The 19732-nt window shown below is 39.1% G+C and overlaps 1 protein-coding gene across 1 annotated transcript in view; it reads left to right on the top strand.

Annotated features, from left to right (window-relative positions):
- Window positions 1-19732, top strand: part of LOC134188750 (leucine-rich repeat-containing protein 56-like) — a 34014-nt gene that overhangs the window by 10256 nt on the left and 4026 nt on the right. The window contains exons 4-12 of the mRNA XM_062656937.1: window positions 3116-3176; window positions 5230-5326; window positions 11423-11505; window positions 11559-11673; window positions 12884-13172; window positions 13819-13872; window positions 15063-15142; window positions 15246-15331; window positions 15392-15422. Coding sequence (XP_062512921.1) covers window positions 3116-3176; window positions 5230-5326; window positions 11423-11505; window positions 11559-11673; window positions 12884-13172; window positions 13819-13872; window positions 15063-15142; window positions 15246-15331; window positions 15392-15422 — 896 coding nt within the window. The remainder of the gene's footprint in view (window positions 1-3115; window positions 3177-5229; window positions 5327-11422; window positions 11506-11558; window positions 11674-12883; window positions 13173-13818; window positions 13873-15062; window positions 15143-15245; window positions 15332-15391; window positions 15423-19732) is intronic.

Below are 19732 nucleotides of genomic sequence, written 5' to 3' on the forward strand. Positions count from 1 at the left end.
CTCGCAATGTGATCTGTGAAGGTCTGCCTTCAGACCCGTCTTGTTTTGACATCAACAGACGAACACGCATTTATTCATTTGATTGCATTCTTTTAATTGCATTCTTCAAGCTTCATTGGTGAAATGATCTAAATTAGTTGTCACTGTCCCATGCTAGACGTATCGTTTGATCTAACTTTAGTACCAATTGTTCTACTGATTGTTCAATATACCATCAGTAGCTCTATCAGTAATATTAACTACATTACATTAATATTAATAGCAATATATTAATATTAATAATCTACCCTGTTTGATTTTAATTCTGGGGAAACCCTGAATATGTAAAATGATAGTAGTAGTAGAAACTTGGAAAAGATGTTACATTTAGCGTTTTAGAATCAATAGTTGCCATAGTAGGCGATGTTTTAGCAACACCTTGTTATTTTTTAAATCTAATATTTTGTGGCAGACAGAAAGTCTGGTTATTTGTTGCCAAGCAGAACAGACATAATCCTCTTGCCTGGTTTATGCACACTTATTAATGGTGTGTTGTTGAGAGTACTACTATACTAAGTTTATCCCATCTAACTTCAACCCTAGAAAATCACAATAATTGGCATTCAGATGGTCGCAGCAACATGCTACCAACATTATTTTGAAGCTCTCATTGGTGCCGTCTTTCTCAGATAGATGTTATGCTAATTAATGTTATACTAGTAATTGAAGTCGTGTTTACACCTTCACTTCCACAGCTATGAACCTTCTGAAAACCATGATAGAAATAGGTAGTCTAAACTACGGTAGATGCCATTTATCTTCTAAGCATGAATCTATTTCAAATCTTAGAAAGCAACTTTTGTTTCACATAACTACAAAGTCTGTAATTGTCTGTAATTGTCAAAGTAAGAGTTATTGTGTAAGGGACATAAAGGTTGCTTGTGATTATGCAATGTTTGGTTGTCATAAAACTACCATAAGCCAGGAAAGCAATTGATTTTGTATTAGCAATTGCAGACAGGTAAAGTCTGTTGTATATTTCCGACAAGACCTGGCAATCACAAGCATGAATTACACTATTCTGGTAAAAACTCTTTCATGAACAAAAATCTGAATGGCCTTTTTGTCTATATTGTCTCTGGTTACTGTGTACAACAAATCACAAATACTGTGCAGTGATTGGACCACACTAAGGGCTTGGCACATTCCTGACTGTGACAGACACATAGTTCACCACTTAGTCAAAAACTGAAAGTCACCTAACCCATATGTGTTGTGAGGATGCCACTTGCTAAGTCACGTGACTCTAACGAAGTCCTGTTTCTTATGGCTCATAGCTGAAGTTACGTATTGCGTTAAGGAGATGGTTAATGAACAGTCAGAACATGATTAGAGATGGCAACACCTGGAAATGTTTAGCTTTCAGAACCTGATTAGAGGCTGTAACAATTGTAAACCTAGCTGGTAAGGTAATTGCTTAATAGCGTAAACAGGTCAATAGCTGTGAGAAACCATCCTCTACAGAGAAGAAACTCTTGAATTTTCCAACTTTAGAGGGAGTGTGCTGTTGTCAATGCTAGCGGTGGTTTCTGCATCCATGTGATCGTTAGAGATGCAGTTGTGCTTTGGCACATTAAACTGGTTGTGATAACACTCTTAATTTGCTATGACTTAGTCTAGTTACAAAATGCTTCCCACAGGAGTGGGAGTTAGCTAGGACAGACTTTAGTGGCTGTGTTAAACTTTACAAGAATTTCTACTCTACAAGAATTTCTAAGATAACTTAAAATATTTGTGATTGTTCACTTTAATTAACAGAGAAACAGCAGTTTGTAGAGATAAGGGGAATCTAATATATAAAGCTCAAATTGTGTGTGTGTGTGTGTGTGTGTGTGTGTGTGTGTGTGTGTGTGTTCGCGTTTGGCGGCCACGTCTTTTGTCCGTTTGCAACCGAAATCAGCACGCACACTTGGCACGCACAGAGGAAGGTTTGCGTAAAAGAATTTAAAAAATTGCGCACCGGGTCCCTTTTCGAGGGGTCAACCCCCGCGTAAAATTTCTCGAGACGCAAACGCTACACATTCCGGTTCATTCGAACACACGCCCACACCAGTCCTGTGTAGACCGTATGCATCGTCGTCCTTCGCAAAGCTTCGAGCGATCGAATATCTCTTGCCGACGAAACTCTTCTAGCGCTTTCGTTTCTCTCCAAATTCTGATTGCATTTGCACCGAATCCAACCTACACGTTTTCTGCAGCAAGCGCTACACGGCAAGTGTGTCGATTTCTATCAAAACAAGCTCGAACAGCAAGATTCGAATTCATTCAGCACATCCGGGACCTCGCAACAAAGATTGCACGTGACGTGTCCACACCTATCTTTACACTACAGTATCTTGCCCGTACGAAGGACGGGCCATGTATACTAGTATTACATATTTGTTGAACACTCTAGCTTATGGAATTACAATTTACTAAATTAAATATTAACCTTCTTGTACTCTTATGCCAAATGTGTCAATAGTCTCGCATAGCCAGACCCTTTTCCCACGGAAGTATGACGCGGGGAAAAGGGTCTGGCTACGCGAGACTAATGTGGCAACTTGTCTTGTTGTTTACATTTTGGTCAACCTTAGAAAAAGTCTGATAATTACAACAAGTGCATTGGTAGTAAAATATTGGTAATGGTATTGTTTTTTGTACTAACATCTTGATGTGCATGAGATTACTGTATAAGAATGTCTATCAATGTTGTTTATCAACAATGTACAAGACACAAACTTTCTTATTACCAGACTTCATACATGACTCATACTAAGATGGTACAGGTAGTTAGCAATGTAGAAGACTTTCAAGACTACATTTACAATTACAATATTGCTGTACTGAGTGGATTGAACAAACAGCTGCAATTGCATTCAGATTTCAAAGAGATTTAGTCTTTAAAAATATATGTAGGTTGGTGAATTTATGACAGTTACAAGTTGACGCAAGTGCCATAAAGGTACAAGAAGGTTACATTTTGATTTAGTAAATTGTAACAATGATTTCTTGTGGTGTAGTGTTAGTTAAGTGCATGGCCAGTTTCAGCGTTTGTTATTTCAGCACATAGTTGGACTGATGTTTGTCTGTTTAGGTTTGTATGTACCCAACTTGTTTCACCTGAAATTATCGAACAGTGTTATTCCTGCTGTGCGGTATGTAAGTTGTTTTAGTTTGCTGGATGTACTACTGTATATTGTTGGATATTCAGGTTGTATATATAGTCTTCTGATGTGTTTGCATTAGTGTGATTATTTTAATTGTTGCAAGTTTTAGTCGCAGGAGACTCTGTGCAAGTAATGTGACTGGGCAAGGATCATATTAAATACCAACTAGGTACCAAGATTTTAGAGCTGTAGCTATGCGACTTTCTATGTCATGGTAGAGAATGAAATTATTCAATGCTATAGGTATCTAACAGCAACTGATTAGTTTATTGTCACCGTGCATAGACTAAGCACCTTTAAATTTGCTAAATTGCGGTGTTTTGTTAAGAGTCAAGTGGAATTTGACCAGATTTTGTGGTGCAAACAAGCTGTAGTGTTTCTACGTGTCAACAGAGGTTCATATATTGCTAGTTATGCCTTGGTGCACATGCAGAGCGAAGGTGTGTGTGCTATTGCTTAGTTGGTTAGAGAGTCATCCTAGTGAGTAATTATGTCAGACACCAATTAGGGGTGCAACTTCAAGTCACAGTGATGGCAAGCTATGGTGTATTTTCCTTGAGCAACAAACTCCCACACAGTTACCTCTCTTGACTCGATCAGGATTCATTGACTGGGGATGGACAAGACCTCTGCCTTGGCAAACTAATACCCTGTAGCAAACTAGTACATGTGGGCCTTGATGTCCAGTCCCACAGCTGCACCATAGCTGGTGCCTCTGGATACTCTGGTCAAGCTCCAGGTGGATTGTCAGCACTGGCCCAGAGACGTAGCACATGGAAGCCCCATTCCGAAGGACGGAGGAGCTATTGTTGGAACTGACAGGCTTAACGTTTGTTCATTTGTTTGTGTGTGTGTGTGTGTGTGTGTGTGTGTGTGTGTGTGTGTGTGTGTGTGTGTGTGTGTGTGTGGTGCGATAGCTCAGTTGGCTAGAGAGTTGTGTTTACATCCGGGACCTTGAAGGGTTGCAATTTCAAGTCACGGTGGTGGCGAGCTATGGCATAATTTCCTTAAGCAAGAAACTAACACACATTTTCTTCTCCGACTCAGGAGTATAAATGAGTACCTGGTCATTGACTGAGGTCCTAAGCAGCCATCAGCTGTGACGGGACATCAGTACTGGAGTCCTGGTGAGACTTCGGGTGCTCACACCACAGTTGGCTTCACAAGTCGGTGCTCCTGCGAGTGCCTGGCCCAGCTCCAGGAGTTTGCTAGCGCAGTCCCAGAGTTCCCTGAGTAACGCACAAGGCCCAGCTTAACAGCGGGGGGGGGGGGAAGTGATTTCTGAGAGCCAGCTCCCGATATTTAGGATTAGGATTAGGCATGCACGCGTGCACGTGTGTGTGTGTGTGTGTGTGTGTGTGTGTGTGTGTGTGTGTGTGTGTGTGTGTTTGTAATCTTGGCGATATACTGCTTCTCATAACCAGTGAGATACAATCGTTAGTTGCTCATGTGGAAGATCTTCCATACTTAGTCTCTCAGGTTGGAGCAATTTAATTTCCTAATGCTTGGATTCAATGTCCTAGTATTTAGCTTGATCAAAGTAAAAATAAAACTGATGTGCACATGCACAAGGATTTGTCTACTGTAGAAAGGTTTGGCACATGGGTATGTATACTTACTGCAAGTGCATATCTGTGACTTTACACATGTTAACAGAGTGTACGTAGTAGGGTATGTTGTTGCATCCCGCTTATCTATTTTGGTATCTGCCTCATTTGTGTTAGTGTTGATCATAGTAAGCAGTACATCAAAACTCCACACTCTCAAACATCACATGTGGTGGCTTTTTTGGGTCAACCAATCCAAGTATTAAAATAATTTAGTTGGTCTGGTCTCATGCAGTTTCATTTGGAAATAGACCTCAATAATTGTAACTACAATGGTGTATTTGTCAGTATTTTTGGCCTACTTAATGCAACCAAATGACTACATAAGATTATCTGGTTGGGACATAGTTATAGACTTCTTTCATTCACTTATTAAGACAAGATAAGATAAGAACATTAAATTAAGACTAATTAGTCATTGTTGTTTGTTGCAGGGATTTAGGGACTTGTTTACAACAACTTACAATTTTATGGATGAATCGCTGTGGTTTGGTTGATATTGATGGGCTCAGTGCATTCACTGCATTAAAGGTATGAAAGTGTTACGCTTAGACAGACAAGAAAATACTGTAAGACAAGAAACAGTTTAATGGTTTAATTTTGTGAATTCCAATGTTTATTATTACCAACATGTGAAACACTAGGTATAGTAACGCCTCGTAGGTACGTACGACCGACCTGCTAGGCAATGGTGTAATATTTGATAGCTGATTGAGGCAAATACATGACCTGATGTGAGTGACGTTCTCGTGCCCTTCTAATTTGGCTCTCATGCTCTTCTATTTGTCTCTGACTAATTGCATTCAAGCTGCAAAGCTATGGCATGCGGAGGGTTTGCACTATAGTGCGGCTTTCATTTACAACTGTTTCATAAGTGAACCAATGGCTGAATTGATAAGCACTGTCTTTTCTTGCCAAATGGCTACACACATCAAAGGATAACATGCACAGCTATTATATCATTGTAGTGTTGCTGCCATTACAGTCTTATTGCTAAACTAACAGCTGTATAAGTCTTATTTTCAGTAAATTTAATAAAAGTTTGGACTTCCTAAAGAAATAGCACTGTTCTGTAAGTCATTTTTTGAAATTTACATGAACATTTCTGACTCACCTATCAATTTCCAAAAAATTATTATTAATAAACTAGATGATGTTTAATGTGAAATCTATTTGACTATTAGTGACAGTATAGGCATTTTTTGTTCGTAGATTAAGTTTGATCTTTGGGACTATTGCTAACTCAACTGCAATGGGAGGGGTACTGCGTGGTTGGTTACACATATCTGTTGTTCAGTTTGTTGGTATAAGAGCTAATAAAGTAAAGAGCTGCAAACAGATTTTTGAAGAAATTCCATGTGTTGTTCAATATGATCACTTAAACTGTTGGAATACTTGCATCACATATGAAGTGACATTTTGTAATTTGAGTCTTGTTTTGCATTTAAATGCAAGATACATTCTCTAAACATATTATGAAGTGAATTTGTTGACTTTGTAAAGCTGGTTTGCTACATTTTACCAACCTTTGCATCATCACAATGCCGGTGCTAGGTGTGTCGATCTTGAGACATATTAGATAACAGATTGGAAATCAGACTAAATTATCTGCTTGTAAATACTTGGCAGTTTTTTTAAGCAGCGAGTTTGCAGTTTGTTACACCAGACTAAAATTTGATAGAGAGGCAGGCACATCCATATTCACGTCTCCAGCACTTTTTGTAAGAACACTAGAAGAGTGTACTATAGTCCATGGGCCAAGGTCAAAAAAAGCCTTCAGAAAACAAGTCCCATTTTCCACCCTCATGAAGACACACGTTTCTTATCACCAAATGATAGACATATCCAAGTACGTGTACAGCATTTCTGCACTTGTCCCCCTGTTGCGAAAAGTGTCCGTTTAGCTGTAATTAAATATTTTAATTTAAGCAGCGCCAACGGTCCGTTGTCCGAGGTTGCACCATACGTAGTAGCATTCAAAAGACACGTTTGGGAACTAAGTAAATTATTTTCTACACCAAAGTCAGCCCAATATTGCATTTCTAATTTAGTAATACCACATTTCTTACATAAAACTCTCAAAATCGGCAGCTACATGTCGTTGTGATATTTACGCTGTCAATCCCCCCATCTGACGATACGTTGCTATCTTAACTTAATTGTCAGCAGTATCATCACTATCACTATCATCATTGTCGTCGTTGTCGCTGTCGTCATCATCATCAACAGTAGCATTATGAATATCTACAGCATTGGTGTCGTCCTCTCCCCGGTCACAGTTACTGCAATTCTTGCATTGACAGATTTCTGTACACTTCAGTTCATTTTTAAAACCACCGCAGCGATTGCTGTTGCAACCAGTTTTGCAGCTGCAGTTAAGTACTTCTAGAATTGCATCTGGTGCTGGGGGTTGGCTCATCCACTTGATTTCTATTTTTTCCTGTCCATACACAATCCAACTGTGTCCATTACAACTTCCGACGGCAGGAAAGGCTTGAAGAGCATGTTTCCAAATGTAGGCTAGGTAGTTGGTCCATTTGACATGCAGTGACAGGGCATCGGCTGTTGGGGGGAGGTTCTGGCACGCAGGAGCTTAGCACAAAAGATTTTGTACCTTGCTTCATTAATAGATGTGCAGTTCTGTTGTTCATACAATCGACAAACAAACAATTCGCAACTTTTTTGAGTGTCTAACGAGCATTCAGGGGCTACTCCTAGTCCTGCCATGCCTGCCTGAATTGTACCATCTTTTATTAGAATTTCAAAAGACCGCTTTTTGCCTTTACCATAGAATGCACTCGTAGTATCGCAACCAGTGAATGCATGATATCCTGGAAGAGAGGTGCATATTTCTGTTCCAAGCGCATGGGCTAGCCTCGACAAATGCACGAAACACCGCCGGTCCTTGGTACCTGTTAGCCACAGTAACTGAACATGACGAAAAACATCCAAAGAGGCTGCATATATGCCAATGACAGCAACGTCAGTGTCTGGAGATTTGATGATGGTAGTTGATTCTCTAGATTGTGCAGCGTGTGCATCGTGTAGGAAGAGTCTTGTGTCTGTCTCCTCATGAGAGCACGTTAGCTCAAGAACCTCTGACCGCGATACCTGTTCACCGTCGGTAGATGTCAAGCGGACACAACCGGTTCCAGAACAAACGTAAAAATTGATGTTTTTGAGCATTCTACTGTAGCAAGAAGAAGTCCACTTGTTTACTAAAAAGTCCAACAGAGCACTCTTGTTGTTTCCAGAGCTTATGTACTTCTTTCACTGCTTTGGACATTGCTGAGACGCATTAATAATATGGGAAACAATAACGCCGGCAGAGGCACGCTTGCTGCGCTCTGCGTCTTTGATGGATACAGATGGATAGCGATCTATGACAAAGTCAACACGAGAAAGCTGATCGTGGTCACGAGTGCCTAATACTGAGCGAAGAATTTGAAAAGCAAGATCTCGAAAAGTGCCTGTAGGCCTAGTAAGTGATTGAATGGTAGCCATTGCGTCGACTAGCAGTGTTGCTCTGCCAATGTTTTCTACCGGGGAGCCATAGCTTTCCAAGAGAGGCAGTAAAGAAGACTTGGTTGTTTTATTCAAATTACCTTGCGGTGAAGCCAAACTCAATGGCAGTGGACTTAAGGAAAACGAAAGGACTATCCGCAAGTCAAGATTCCTACTCGTCGAAATTGCCAACATTTGTGAAAAGAAGCTCCTGTCAGCCTTTATTGCTACATCATGAGAATTAGCTCTGACTGTGACTGTCTTGGCCATCGATGAGAAAGTTTTCAGCTTCAACTTTTGCAGCTTGTCAAAAAATCCAACACTGCCACTACACAAGCATTCATGAACAAACTTCTCGGCATGTGTGCTTCCTATTTGGTGCGCTTGCAAGAGGTCGTTTGCGACGTCAGGTGGAGCCATTATTCCAGATGAAATGTTCACAACGCAGCTTGATGCCTCAAATGAGTTGGAACAACATTCAAGCGTACCAATTACACTCTGAACATCATCTTCGTCTCGCTTTATTTGCATCAAATCTTTGTGTCGCTTGCTTCTATCAGACTCTTTTGAAATGCCAGCCAAACTGTGGCAAGCCGCAGTTATGGCTGCACGGTCATGTGCTGTGGCGATCCATCTCTGAACGGCTCCGCATCTCAGACTGCTACCAATAACTCCTCCTTTGGTTTTAGTATCGCGATTTATAGATTGTTCAATGGCCATGTCAACAGGTACTTGTGCGAAGACATTATGAGACCTTTCGACAGCAAACTCTCCTGCTTCTAACTAAGCGTGAGCATCCGGATGAGTTTCTGCAAGAGAGACCATGTCGTACCAGTAGACAGTGAGATACCGACAGTAGTTTGTTCTGTCGTATGCAAACATTCATGGTATCATGTTGTGAAGGCATTGCAAGTGAAGAGACCAGTCTCCAATCCAAGTGGAACGAACAAACTGCAGCAGTAGTTCAATCATATAGCAGTACGACATCCAAAACGTTGCCGTCTGTCCGCGATTAGAATCGGTGAACTTCATGTACGCAGATTGTATACATTGAAACTGTTTTGAAGACATCATTTCTGCATAATTGGTCTTTGAGGGACTCGGTTGTAGTGTCCTAGTAGCGTTACATCAGTCTAGATCCTTGTTATTCTTCCAATGTCCGCCTCCTTGTAGACATCCTTTTACGTGATAGTTCGTTCGTAGAAACAAGAAGCGTCCGTGTTTGTTCTATCTAGGTTTGGTGAGGATATGCTACTAGAGTATGTACAAATATACCGTGTACAAAAGTTAGAAGCGAAACGAAGGTGCGTTCACACTTGAGCAGCCTTGACTCAAGGACACTGGAAGATAAAGGCGAAAATATGGTACATGTACATCTAGATAGCCAACAGAGTCGCTTGACTAGCTATGAACGTAGGTGTGAATACAGCTGAGTTTAAACAAGACTTTGCAAACGAGGATATAAGGCTACTAGGTACTCAGTGTAAACGCACTAGAAGTCTTTGCTGACGACGACAAGAGAAACAGCATTGCCACTAACACACGTTAGTGCAGAGACTCGAGCGCAATCTGTTCGTGTTTGTCCAGTCTCTCGTTATGTTTTGAATAGCTGCAGTCTAAATACTCATATATTTCTTCTTCAAGTTAATGTTATGCTTATAAATGCTAGAAAACAGAGTCTGCCCTCGGAGTACAGAGCGTACTCGCTGTCAGAACCAAAAATAGGCAAATGCAACCGAACGGACAACATTTGCGGAGGGGGACAAGTGAAGAAATGCTTTAAATGGATTCTTCTAACGTTTTGTAAAAAGAAATGTGTCTTCACGTGGGTGGAATGCAACTTCGTCTTTTGGGACCTGGCCCACGGACTACTAGTACTTTTAACATAGACAATTGAGGCTTATATCGAGTAGAGTTGTGGTAAGTTGAACATGGTGTCACATTTCGAATGGCATAATCTGGACTCACTGGGTTGTTACTTTGCTTCACTGCATGAGAAGGATTATCGCAAAAGATGTCACAAGGAAACCAGGAGACTTAATGACTTGTCAAGTATATGTGTTACCATTATGTCATGTATTGGCATATGGGGACTTTGCAGCTTGTTCTTCACTGGTAGTTTGTTAACTATGATGCAGTGTCAGTGTGTTGATCCCTTGTAGTCTGAAAACGAGAAACAGTTGTACCAGGACAAACAGGTCAATGTAACATTGGGTTTAGGTTTGAATAATGCAAGGGAAATTTGTATATATCACTGTTGGGCAATATTAGAGACAATTCGCCCATGATATTTTTTTGCCAGCCAGTCAATGATATCATAATATATTGCCTATTTGCAACGCTATATTGGCATTTCATTATCCTTACAAAAACTCTATTAATCTTGCAAAGATGCTTATCATCTCGCATACTTAACTCTTACCTACAGTTGGGCTAGAGGTTTCTGGACAAAAACATTAATTTGTTCCACATCAAGTTTCAGTCGTTACATCTAGGAGTGGCAGTGTTACCTGATGTGCTGAACAGTCACTCTGAAGTTGCACTAAAGCTAATTTCGACAGCAGTGGCAAACTTTGTTGGCTGGACCATCGACCCGACCTTTATTTTTGACGATGCTTTCCTTCTTTGATCTTGCTGTAGTCAGCCAGATGGTGATGATGATGAAATGGTCTATCATGTGGCCAGACTGACAATTATCACATTTGCTTTTGCAATGAGATATGACGACATGACCCTGGTGTTGATTCAGGGCAGCCATCTAGTAAACGTACTCTGGACAGGGCTGGTTGCACGTGCTTCACAATGTTCACGTGTAAAATGTGTAAGAGACCCTCCAATACCCATATAAACTTGGCGTGATATATACCCATATAAACTTGGCCTAAATATCAGAATTTTATTTGTGTGCTCCATGATTTCTTTGCAAAATTTGCAGAAATATTATGATCACAGAAATAACCAGTTGTACGGTATATACCTGTTTGGTGTGCTCATTGAATACTTCTGCACATTGGCAGCAATGACTACAACTTCAAGTTGCACTTTGATATACAGTACATTGTACTGGACTCCTGTATAGTGTTTCTAAAGAAATCTGTTATTGATATTTTATGGTATTGTTAGGAAATCTATTTGGCATTCAATAATATATCAGAAATCAGTGTAATGAGCATGATGGATCATGTGGAGGTTGTTGATTTAGAAAGGTATGGATGTGAACTGTGTCTTGTAGTACCATACATTGCATTCTTGTTACTAGCAATAATATTGAAGACTTTGACCAAGTATTCTTTCTATCTATGTGTCCAAAGCTTCGTCTTCTTACGCTCGAAGGGAACCCAGTTTGTTCATCAAGTATTCCAGTCAAGAATCAGGTTAGAAAAGATACTTGTTTGGCATTTGTTTGTAACTTATTTGCTTGTTTGTATGGTAACTTGTTTGTCTGGTTATTTTTCTTCAAGTGGAGTGTCTTTGCAACATGATATGAACATAGTTAAGACATGAGTCTAAACACTACAACTTTATCTGAGCATGTGCTCTGCAGCTATGACTTGTTAATATGTCATATTTGTAGGTTTGAATTAAGACACCATTCCAACTGTGATACAGCACGGGTAGTATACACACGCGAGATCAGTAATTTGTCACAAAATGGAATTGTGAACTGTGCCACAGTTTTAAGCTTGAGATAGTATCTACAGAGTACTAGTTCTTTTGATAAGATGTTTGTGCTACCATAGGCAGCTTTAAAATCTCACTCCAGCCTATGTTACCAACTTTTTAGTGTGATTTTTTTCTCTCAACTGACAACGAAGACTCCCAACCAGCAAATACAGGAATTGCTGGCTCTGGCAAGAACATGGACATGTACGTCACATATATGTTGTGGTCCAAAAAAGTTTGAGAGTTAGCAGTGTAGAGATTGACTATTATAAAAATGCCTTATTGTTAGCATCTAATTTTCTTTATTTCTACTAATTTATGGAAAGTATGTATTTTTATTGTTTCATGTTGCATGGTTAACATGCATGCATTGTTTCTTGGCATACGGTTTTATCTTCACTTAATTAAGACTCTCCAGGAGAAGTTTACAAATTTGAGTTACATCTTGCTATGCATTTGTATTTCTTGTTGAGTGCATGTATGGGATTTAGATATGACGGCACCAATGTTGTGCAATGGGCCTAGTGTGTAAGCATAAATGGTTAATTGTAAATGTGCAAACTTTGAAATTTATCTAAACACAGAATCATGATGTCTTGAAAGTGTATTCACAAATGGACAAGTCTCTAAACTGGGCTACAAGTTACTGTGCTTACAAGTAGCTGTTTTTGCAATCTATTTTGGCAGCAGCAACATAATATTATCATACTTTGACAAATTCTTTGTAACTAGACATTTGGACAGTGTAGAATCGTGGATTATATATAGACACATGAAGTTTGTGCCCATGAACAACTTTGAGTTAATTCGTTGTGTATTCTACTTGTAGTCATGACCATGTTACCTTTTTTATTTTCTTGCCTTTATTACTTTGTTATATACATATACTATTTAGATGTCCTAAACAATCTTGCTTTGTAGCCACCTGGATCAACATACAGAGAAGCTATTCAGAAGGCTTTGCCCGGTCTTCAAACTCTGGATGGTGTGCCAATCAACATCGAATTTACTAATCGTACATCATCATGTCGATCAACTTTATTGTCTACATCATCAGCTGGGCTTGGGCATGATTGGCTTTTAGTTAGTGAGGCTATTAAACACAGAGGGAAGACAGAAGACTTGTCATGCACCTCATCTTCACAAGTTTCTTTTCCTTCTTCGTTGGCAACATCAAATAGCAGCTTTACAACTACAGAAATTAGTGCAGGTACATAACACATTTAATGGAGTGGATGCTGCAGTGCACATAATGGTCACCTGAGATATATAATAGTCAGCCCTGTGTTGTTTCTACTCTTGCCATTCTTGTTTTCTCTTTTCTGTCTGCCAAAGACAGAAACTTGGGAACACCAACAATGTAGTATTATGTGGCAATTTGGCATACAATGTTTGGGAAACCTGCTATAGGTGCATTATTTATGTGGTTCTAATCGTAGCAGTGTGCATCTCTATCCTTAATATTCAGGGCTTCTGGGAGTACCTGGCCAGGCTCCAGGATTGCTTATCATGGCCCATATCTCCTGCATAGTGCACAGGAACTCAGCCATGTGGCTCGGAGTGTGACTGTTTAACAGCAGCTCCTTATCCATTTGCCATTTGCCTTACTATTATATGACGTGTTCATAAAGATGTGCGTATTACTAGTATTATGATCTGCAGTGGAAGGATATTATCAAAATTATTCCACTTACGTATGCATACTAAATTAGAGCTTTACTGTAGTTGTGTGTTTATACGAAAACAACATGTCAATTAGAACATCTTATGTAACATTTGTAACATTAATAACTTATTAAATTGATTAATGTTGAAGCACTCGTTAGTGTGCTATTTCTATTAGTTTTGTGTGATAGAGGGAACATTGGATGTCCACAAGAATGAACATGAGGGCAGTGACTTGACACTAGGTAAGGTACTTGTTTTTTAATTGAGAGATAATGAAGCAAGTGGAAATGTGCAAACGAACAATTGGATCAACCACTTAACTGTCAGGCCTAAATATAGAGACTGGCTGATTTTGTATGCTGCTTTTTGTGGATCATCGTTGTTGTTTTGTTACTTCAGTTTGACAGAATGTGTGCAGAGCATGCTTGTTAAGTGTTAGAAGACGTTATATTTGTATTTCAGCATTGTATATTTTAGGACAGTACATGAATGCAATGTCCTCGTAGTTTTACAGAGAACTGGAAGTTTAAATACACTTGTCTTAATTTCAGCAACATGTGCTTTGATTTAAGTAATTTTTATAAAGGATTTATCTTTTTCAGCAGGAATGAAAATGTTGTTATATGTAACTGGCAGATGTTGATTTAAAGACCGGAAACACTTGTATGAACATCAACTGTGATTTTGAGTCTACTTTGCTAGTCAGAGATTTCATAATTTTTATGTTAACTAATGAAGGTTGGCAAGTCACCAAACACCAAGAAATGAAACAAAGTGTAGCAATTGTACATGTATGTGGGTTTATTATATCTCTATTCTAGATCTAGTTTGCATTACCTTGCAGACAGTAACTGCAAAGTTATTATCGAGAATTTTCTTTACTGGGGTTTACCATTTGTAACTACTGCAGCCATTCTACTGACAGTCTGCATGGTTTTCGTAGAAGCTGAGTGCATGGGTGTGGTGAAAGTGATATATGTCCAGTTCAACATTACTATATGTTATGTAGCTTGCCGTTTTGCTTCTTTATGTTTCTCTGGTAGCTTGGCATAGAAAGTCTATGTTGTGAACATCTATTTGCTATGAAATACACGTCAGTGCATATTATGCTTGCTGAAAAGGAAAAGAGCAAAGTAACTGAAAGGTTTAGTTGTGCACAGCATGCACACTATGGTAATTGCTATTTATTAATCCAGAGAAGCAAAGTCTAGTCTTTTTTAGTATGGCAATGAAGGATGAATTGAAGGAAGACTGATAATGAAAGTATTAGACAGAATTCATAGTAGACAAAGAAAGCTCATACTGGTATTAGGAAATCATAGTATGTAATAACATGAAGCTGTTTGCAATGCGATACATAGCTTGCAATGTGCAAACGCTCAGCTTGCATTGAATTTTTTACCATACTACATGTGTGTTGCTCTGCTAATAGGTGTAGATCAAGTGTTTTGTGGTAACCCATCAAAGGCTCTTCGTTCTCGGCGATCAAAGATTTCAACAACTGACACTAAGGTTCTTTTTCTGCTGATTTACTAAATATGTACAAGCACATTTTAGCAAAATACAAAATTCTCTGTTGTGCAGTGATATCTTGTGTAAATGTTATTGTGTGTAGGAATCAACTCCTGAAACACATAAATTGTATTCAAATAAATCTGAGGTGTTTGCTGAACTAAAGCAATGGCAGACAGACTATAATAAGTGAGTGTCATGGAAAGCATGGTCTAGTCTGTTACATGTACAACAAATGTATTCTTCCAGACTTGCACAGGCCCTTGCTGACAAAGCAAAGGTTAGTTGTGAAACATTATGTAATATTCTAATCGACACATTGGATATGGATGCGCAGACAGACAGTTAATTGTAGCTGTTCCCGAACAGCTTATTAATTGTCTAAATTGTAATACAATAATTTTTTGCATAATATTACACAGCTGCAGCAAATTTGACAAAACTATGCAAAAGAGTATTACATACATGGGCATAATACGTATGTTTGTTGTCTAAAATATAACTAGACTTTGATGGAATTATAAAATGCCTGATTCACAATATGACGCTGACGCTCGGCTGACTTCAAAGACAGCACCTCGATGGAGGCGGCATTCTTTGATGTTGACGCTGACGCTGGACTAGGATTCATTCTGTTGTTGTTGGCATTGACGTTGACATTGACGTCGGCGTCAACATTGTGAACCAGGCTTAATACATAAAATGCCTTAGTGCTATTTGATTTAGATATCTTACTAGTATTACTGGATATTATAATAATTATCTGGGACTTTGTTGTACCGCTCGAATTCGTTTCTTGTGCACCAGACAGTCAGAGATTGTCCTCTGGTCGACTCAAGAACAATCAGAGCCGAGACACAAGTCTCCGTCTTCGCCAAAACTGCTCTCTCCAAACACTGCATCAGTCTACTCCGTCTATAATTCTGTCTTCTTCCAATAGTCTTCAACAGCAAGAAAGAACTAACATACATCGTCATGGAACGCGCATTACTATCACGTAACCATTAAACCTAAACCATTATGTTAAACTATCTCTGAAACATGTTTAGCAAAAGCTGTTTAGGTGTACAGTTAAAAAGGTTTAATCTAGTGAAGACGCCATTATTCTTAAACATGTTCAGGCTTAAACAGATTTTTAAACACGTTTAAGCCCTAGTGGAGACGCGCCCTCTATGTAGTCAGAATCACATGCTCACATCATATGCACTTAGCACATGACTTTGATTCTTCCCAGTTTCCACATTCTCTTTTGAGTTGTTGATCACGAATGACAACAACCTCTCCGATTCTTGGCTCTGTTGTTATCTGTGACCTAGGACCCTTATGGCCCTTCCCAAATCGTTCCCTAAAGCTCAGTAAATATTCATCATACCATGTTTTCCAGAATTCTTCTAAGATTTTTTGATCTTGTTTCCAATATATCAATAATTCAGTTGCTGAGTCATCAGTTTTCTTGTAATCTTCATCTGAAGAATCAGAGTCTAGTAATGCTAAAGCCAAGTTCTGGCTCCCATTCAGGAAGTGTGCTGGAGTTAGAGCAAAGTTTGATCCAACATCTTCATGTGTGTGTGTGTGTGTGTGTGTGTGTGTGTGTGTGTGTGTGTGTGTGTGTGTGTGTGTGTGTGTATGTATATATATATATATATATATATATATATATATATATATATATATATATATATATACACACACACACGCGCGCGCGCGTTAGCGGTCGTGTGTTGATCACTGCTTCTATTTTCACAAGAAGAGTGAGTAGTTGATTCCAAGTGAGGAGTCTTTTACCAACTGCCTTTCTGAAAGAGCGTTTGACTATTCCAACAAGACGCTCATAAAATCTCCCTTGCCATGGAGCTAACTTCACTATGAATTTCCATGTCCTTTCGAAGCGGAATAACTCATAACTTCATTACTTACTGACATCTTCTTAGATCTGGTCAGAGCCTTGTGAGTCAATCGAAATGGAGGGACATTGTCAGAGATTATTTGATTAGGGTTTACCCGTCTAGCAATGAATCTTCTTAAACATTCAAGAATTCTCTTGCTGATAAATCAATAATTCACTCCAAATGATGGCTCTTGTGGCCAAGCATGTAAACAAACAAACCCATACCTTTGTTGTTTGTTGACCTTCATTTATGACTATCGGCCCTAGATAATCAAGACCAGTATTCTTGAATGGTGTGGATCTTGATACTTTCTCCATAGGCAGAGGTGGCATTTCTGGTAGAGAAAATGGTTCTCCTTCATGTCGTCTACAAATAGTACAATGAGTGGTTACTCGTCGGACTTCAGCTCTTCCTTGTGGAATCCAGTATGTTTGTCTGATCCGAGAGCATGTATGGGACACTCCTGCATGAAACAATTTGTCATGTGCATCTCGAATAACAAGCTCTGTAAAGTGTTGTCTTCTTGGGAGTAGAATAGGAAACTTTACATCATATTCCAATTCAGTCCTTTGCAGACACCCGTGACTGCTCAAAAGGTCAAATTGATCAAGTTGAAGGTGTAACTGAAGTTGTAGCAATGTTTCCTGCCTTTCTTTATTTGCAAGATGACATCCTGAAAACAGTTGTGCTGTACTATGTATTCCCATAATTTTTGTGACATTCTGGTTTCTTTGGCATTCAGTGGTCCAAGCCTAGTTGCTGTCTGCAATAGTTGTCCTGTCAATAGATGTCGATGTGTGAATGATGTTCGATAATCTTCCTTCACTCGTTACCATAAAATAATGTGTAGGAACCTGACAACATAAGCAGTTACATTTAGAAGTTTTTGCAATTTGAATATTTAGTTTCATCAATAACTGTACCTGTTACTGTCCGACTCTCAACAAAATTAGTATGCTCTATTAACATTCATTAATTAACGTCTTTGATCCTTTTGTCTCCCATTCAATTTCTTTCAGCATCTCTTGCCTAATTGTAGTACTGTTGGTTACAGGCCTGTTGTTCTTCTAATTCTGTTAACCATATAGGACCATTCCATCACAAATTGCAGTTCTTGAGATCAGGCACTGTGAGCCCCCTTGTTATGTGGTCGGCTGGATTTTGGTCTGAAGGAATGTATTGAAATGTCACGTTTTCTTGTTTGCGAAGTTCCTTGATTCTGTTCTCCACGAACGTTGATAACAGTTTACTAGTTTTCATCCAATGAAGAACGCATTGCAAATCGGTGAATACCACACGTTTGTCTATTGGAAATCTTAATTGCTGAGTCACAATATTTGTAGCTCTCTTTCCAATGACTACAGCAAGTAGCTCTAGCCGAGGTAGTGTGACACTGTTCCCAGTTTGTTTTGATGTTTCATTGCATAGATTTGAAACCTTGACTGATGTAAGTCTCATCTTTGCAAAAAAGAAGATTGACCTTGATATGTTCACTGTTTTTGATACGTAGATACACTGCAGCACCATAACATTTTATAGAGGCATCACAAAATGTTATCAAACTGGCAAACTGAATTCTCAGATATATCTCCAATGAATCGTGGTATTCAAAGATCTGAAATTGACTTCAATACTGTTGCAATTGTTTCCACTCATGTAGCTTCTGTGATTGTAGTAACTCATCCCAACCAGTTTTCAACTTCCATAGCTGTTGTAAAAACACCTTCCCATGAAAGGTTATAGGAGAGATAAGTCCCTATGGGTCGTATATTTTCAATATAGCCTGTAGAATTTCTCTCTTGGTTGAGGCATCCTGCATTAGCTGTAGCTGAGCCTTTGGATATTGAATGACATCATCTGTAATGTCCCACAATAATCCCAAATCTTCTCTACCTTCCTTTCATTCTTTGTTCCTTTGGCAGAATTTGCATAACTGCTTGAGAATTAGATACCCATTCTCTTAATCAAGTTCATTGATGCTCTTCTGAATATTGCCTTAGCGTCTTCAAACTTGGGACAAGCTTCTTCGTAAGTGTTGGCTTCTATGCATACGTTGTTTACATAAGTGTTAGAAGATCTGTCATGTGCCAATTCTGATCCCTTCAAGAGAAGATGATACTTCAATGTGGTTCAAGCAGAAAGAGACTGCTGATGATTCCAAATGGAACTCGACAAAATCTGTATATTTCTAAATTCTCTTCAGTAGCAATCAGTTTCACAATGTCTTGAATCCAAAGGAACCTGGTAACATGTCTGTCTTGTGGTTGAATCTCAATCTACACAAAGGCTTTCTCAATATCTGCCAAAATTCCTATACGCTTGGTATGAAATCTAATGACTAGACCACAAAGATTTGGTAGCATATCCGGTTCTCTGTATAGACAGTCGTTAAGGCAAGGTATGCCCTTTCTAGCTTTGGCTGATGCATCGTAGACAATCCTCACTTTAGTTGTTGCCTTTGTCGGTGAAATAACCGCAGATCCAACTTCTGTATTCTCAATTGCTCTTTCTATAATTCCAAGGTCCAACTGGCGTTGAATTATGTCACTATAGCATTGCAAGAGATCCTTATCATTGTGCAGTCTTCCAGTCAATGACTTCAATCTTCCGTAAGCCAATTGACGATTGTCTGGTAGATGTATTGGACTTGCCTTCCATGGAAGTTAGTAGCACCCACCGAATAGTTTCATTAAACTTCTGT

Source organism: Corticium candelabrum, chromosome 13 (assembly GCF_963422355.1).
Source record: "Corticium candelabrum chromosome 13, ooCorCand1.1, whole genome shotgun sequence".
NCBI classification, from domain to species: Eukaryota; Metazoa; Porifera; class Homoscleromorpha; order Homosclerophorida; family Plakinidae; genus Corticium; species Corticium candelabrum.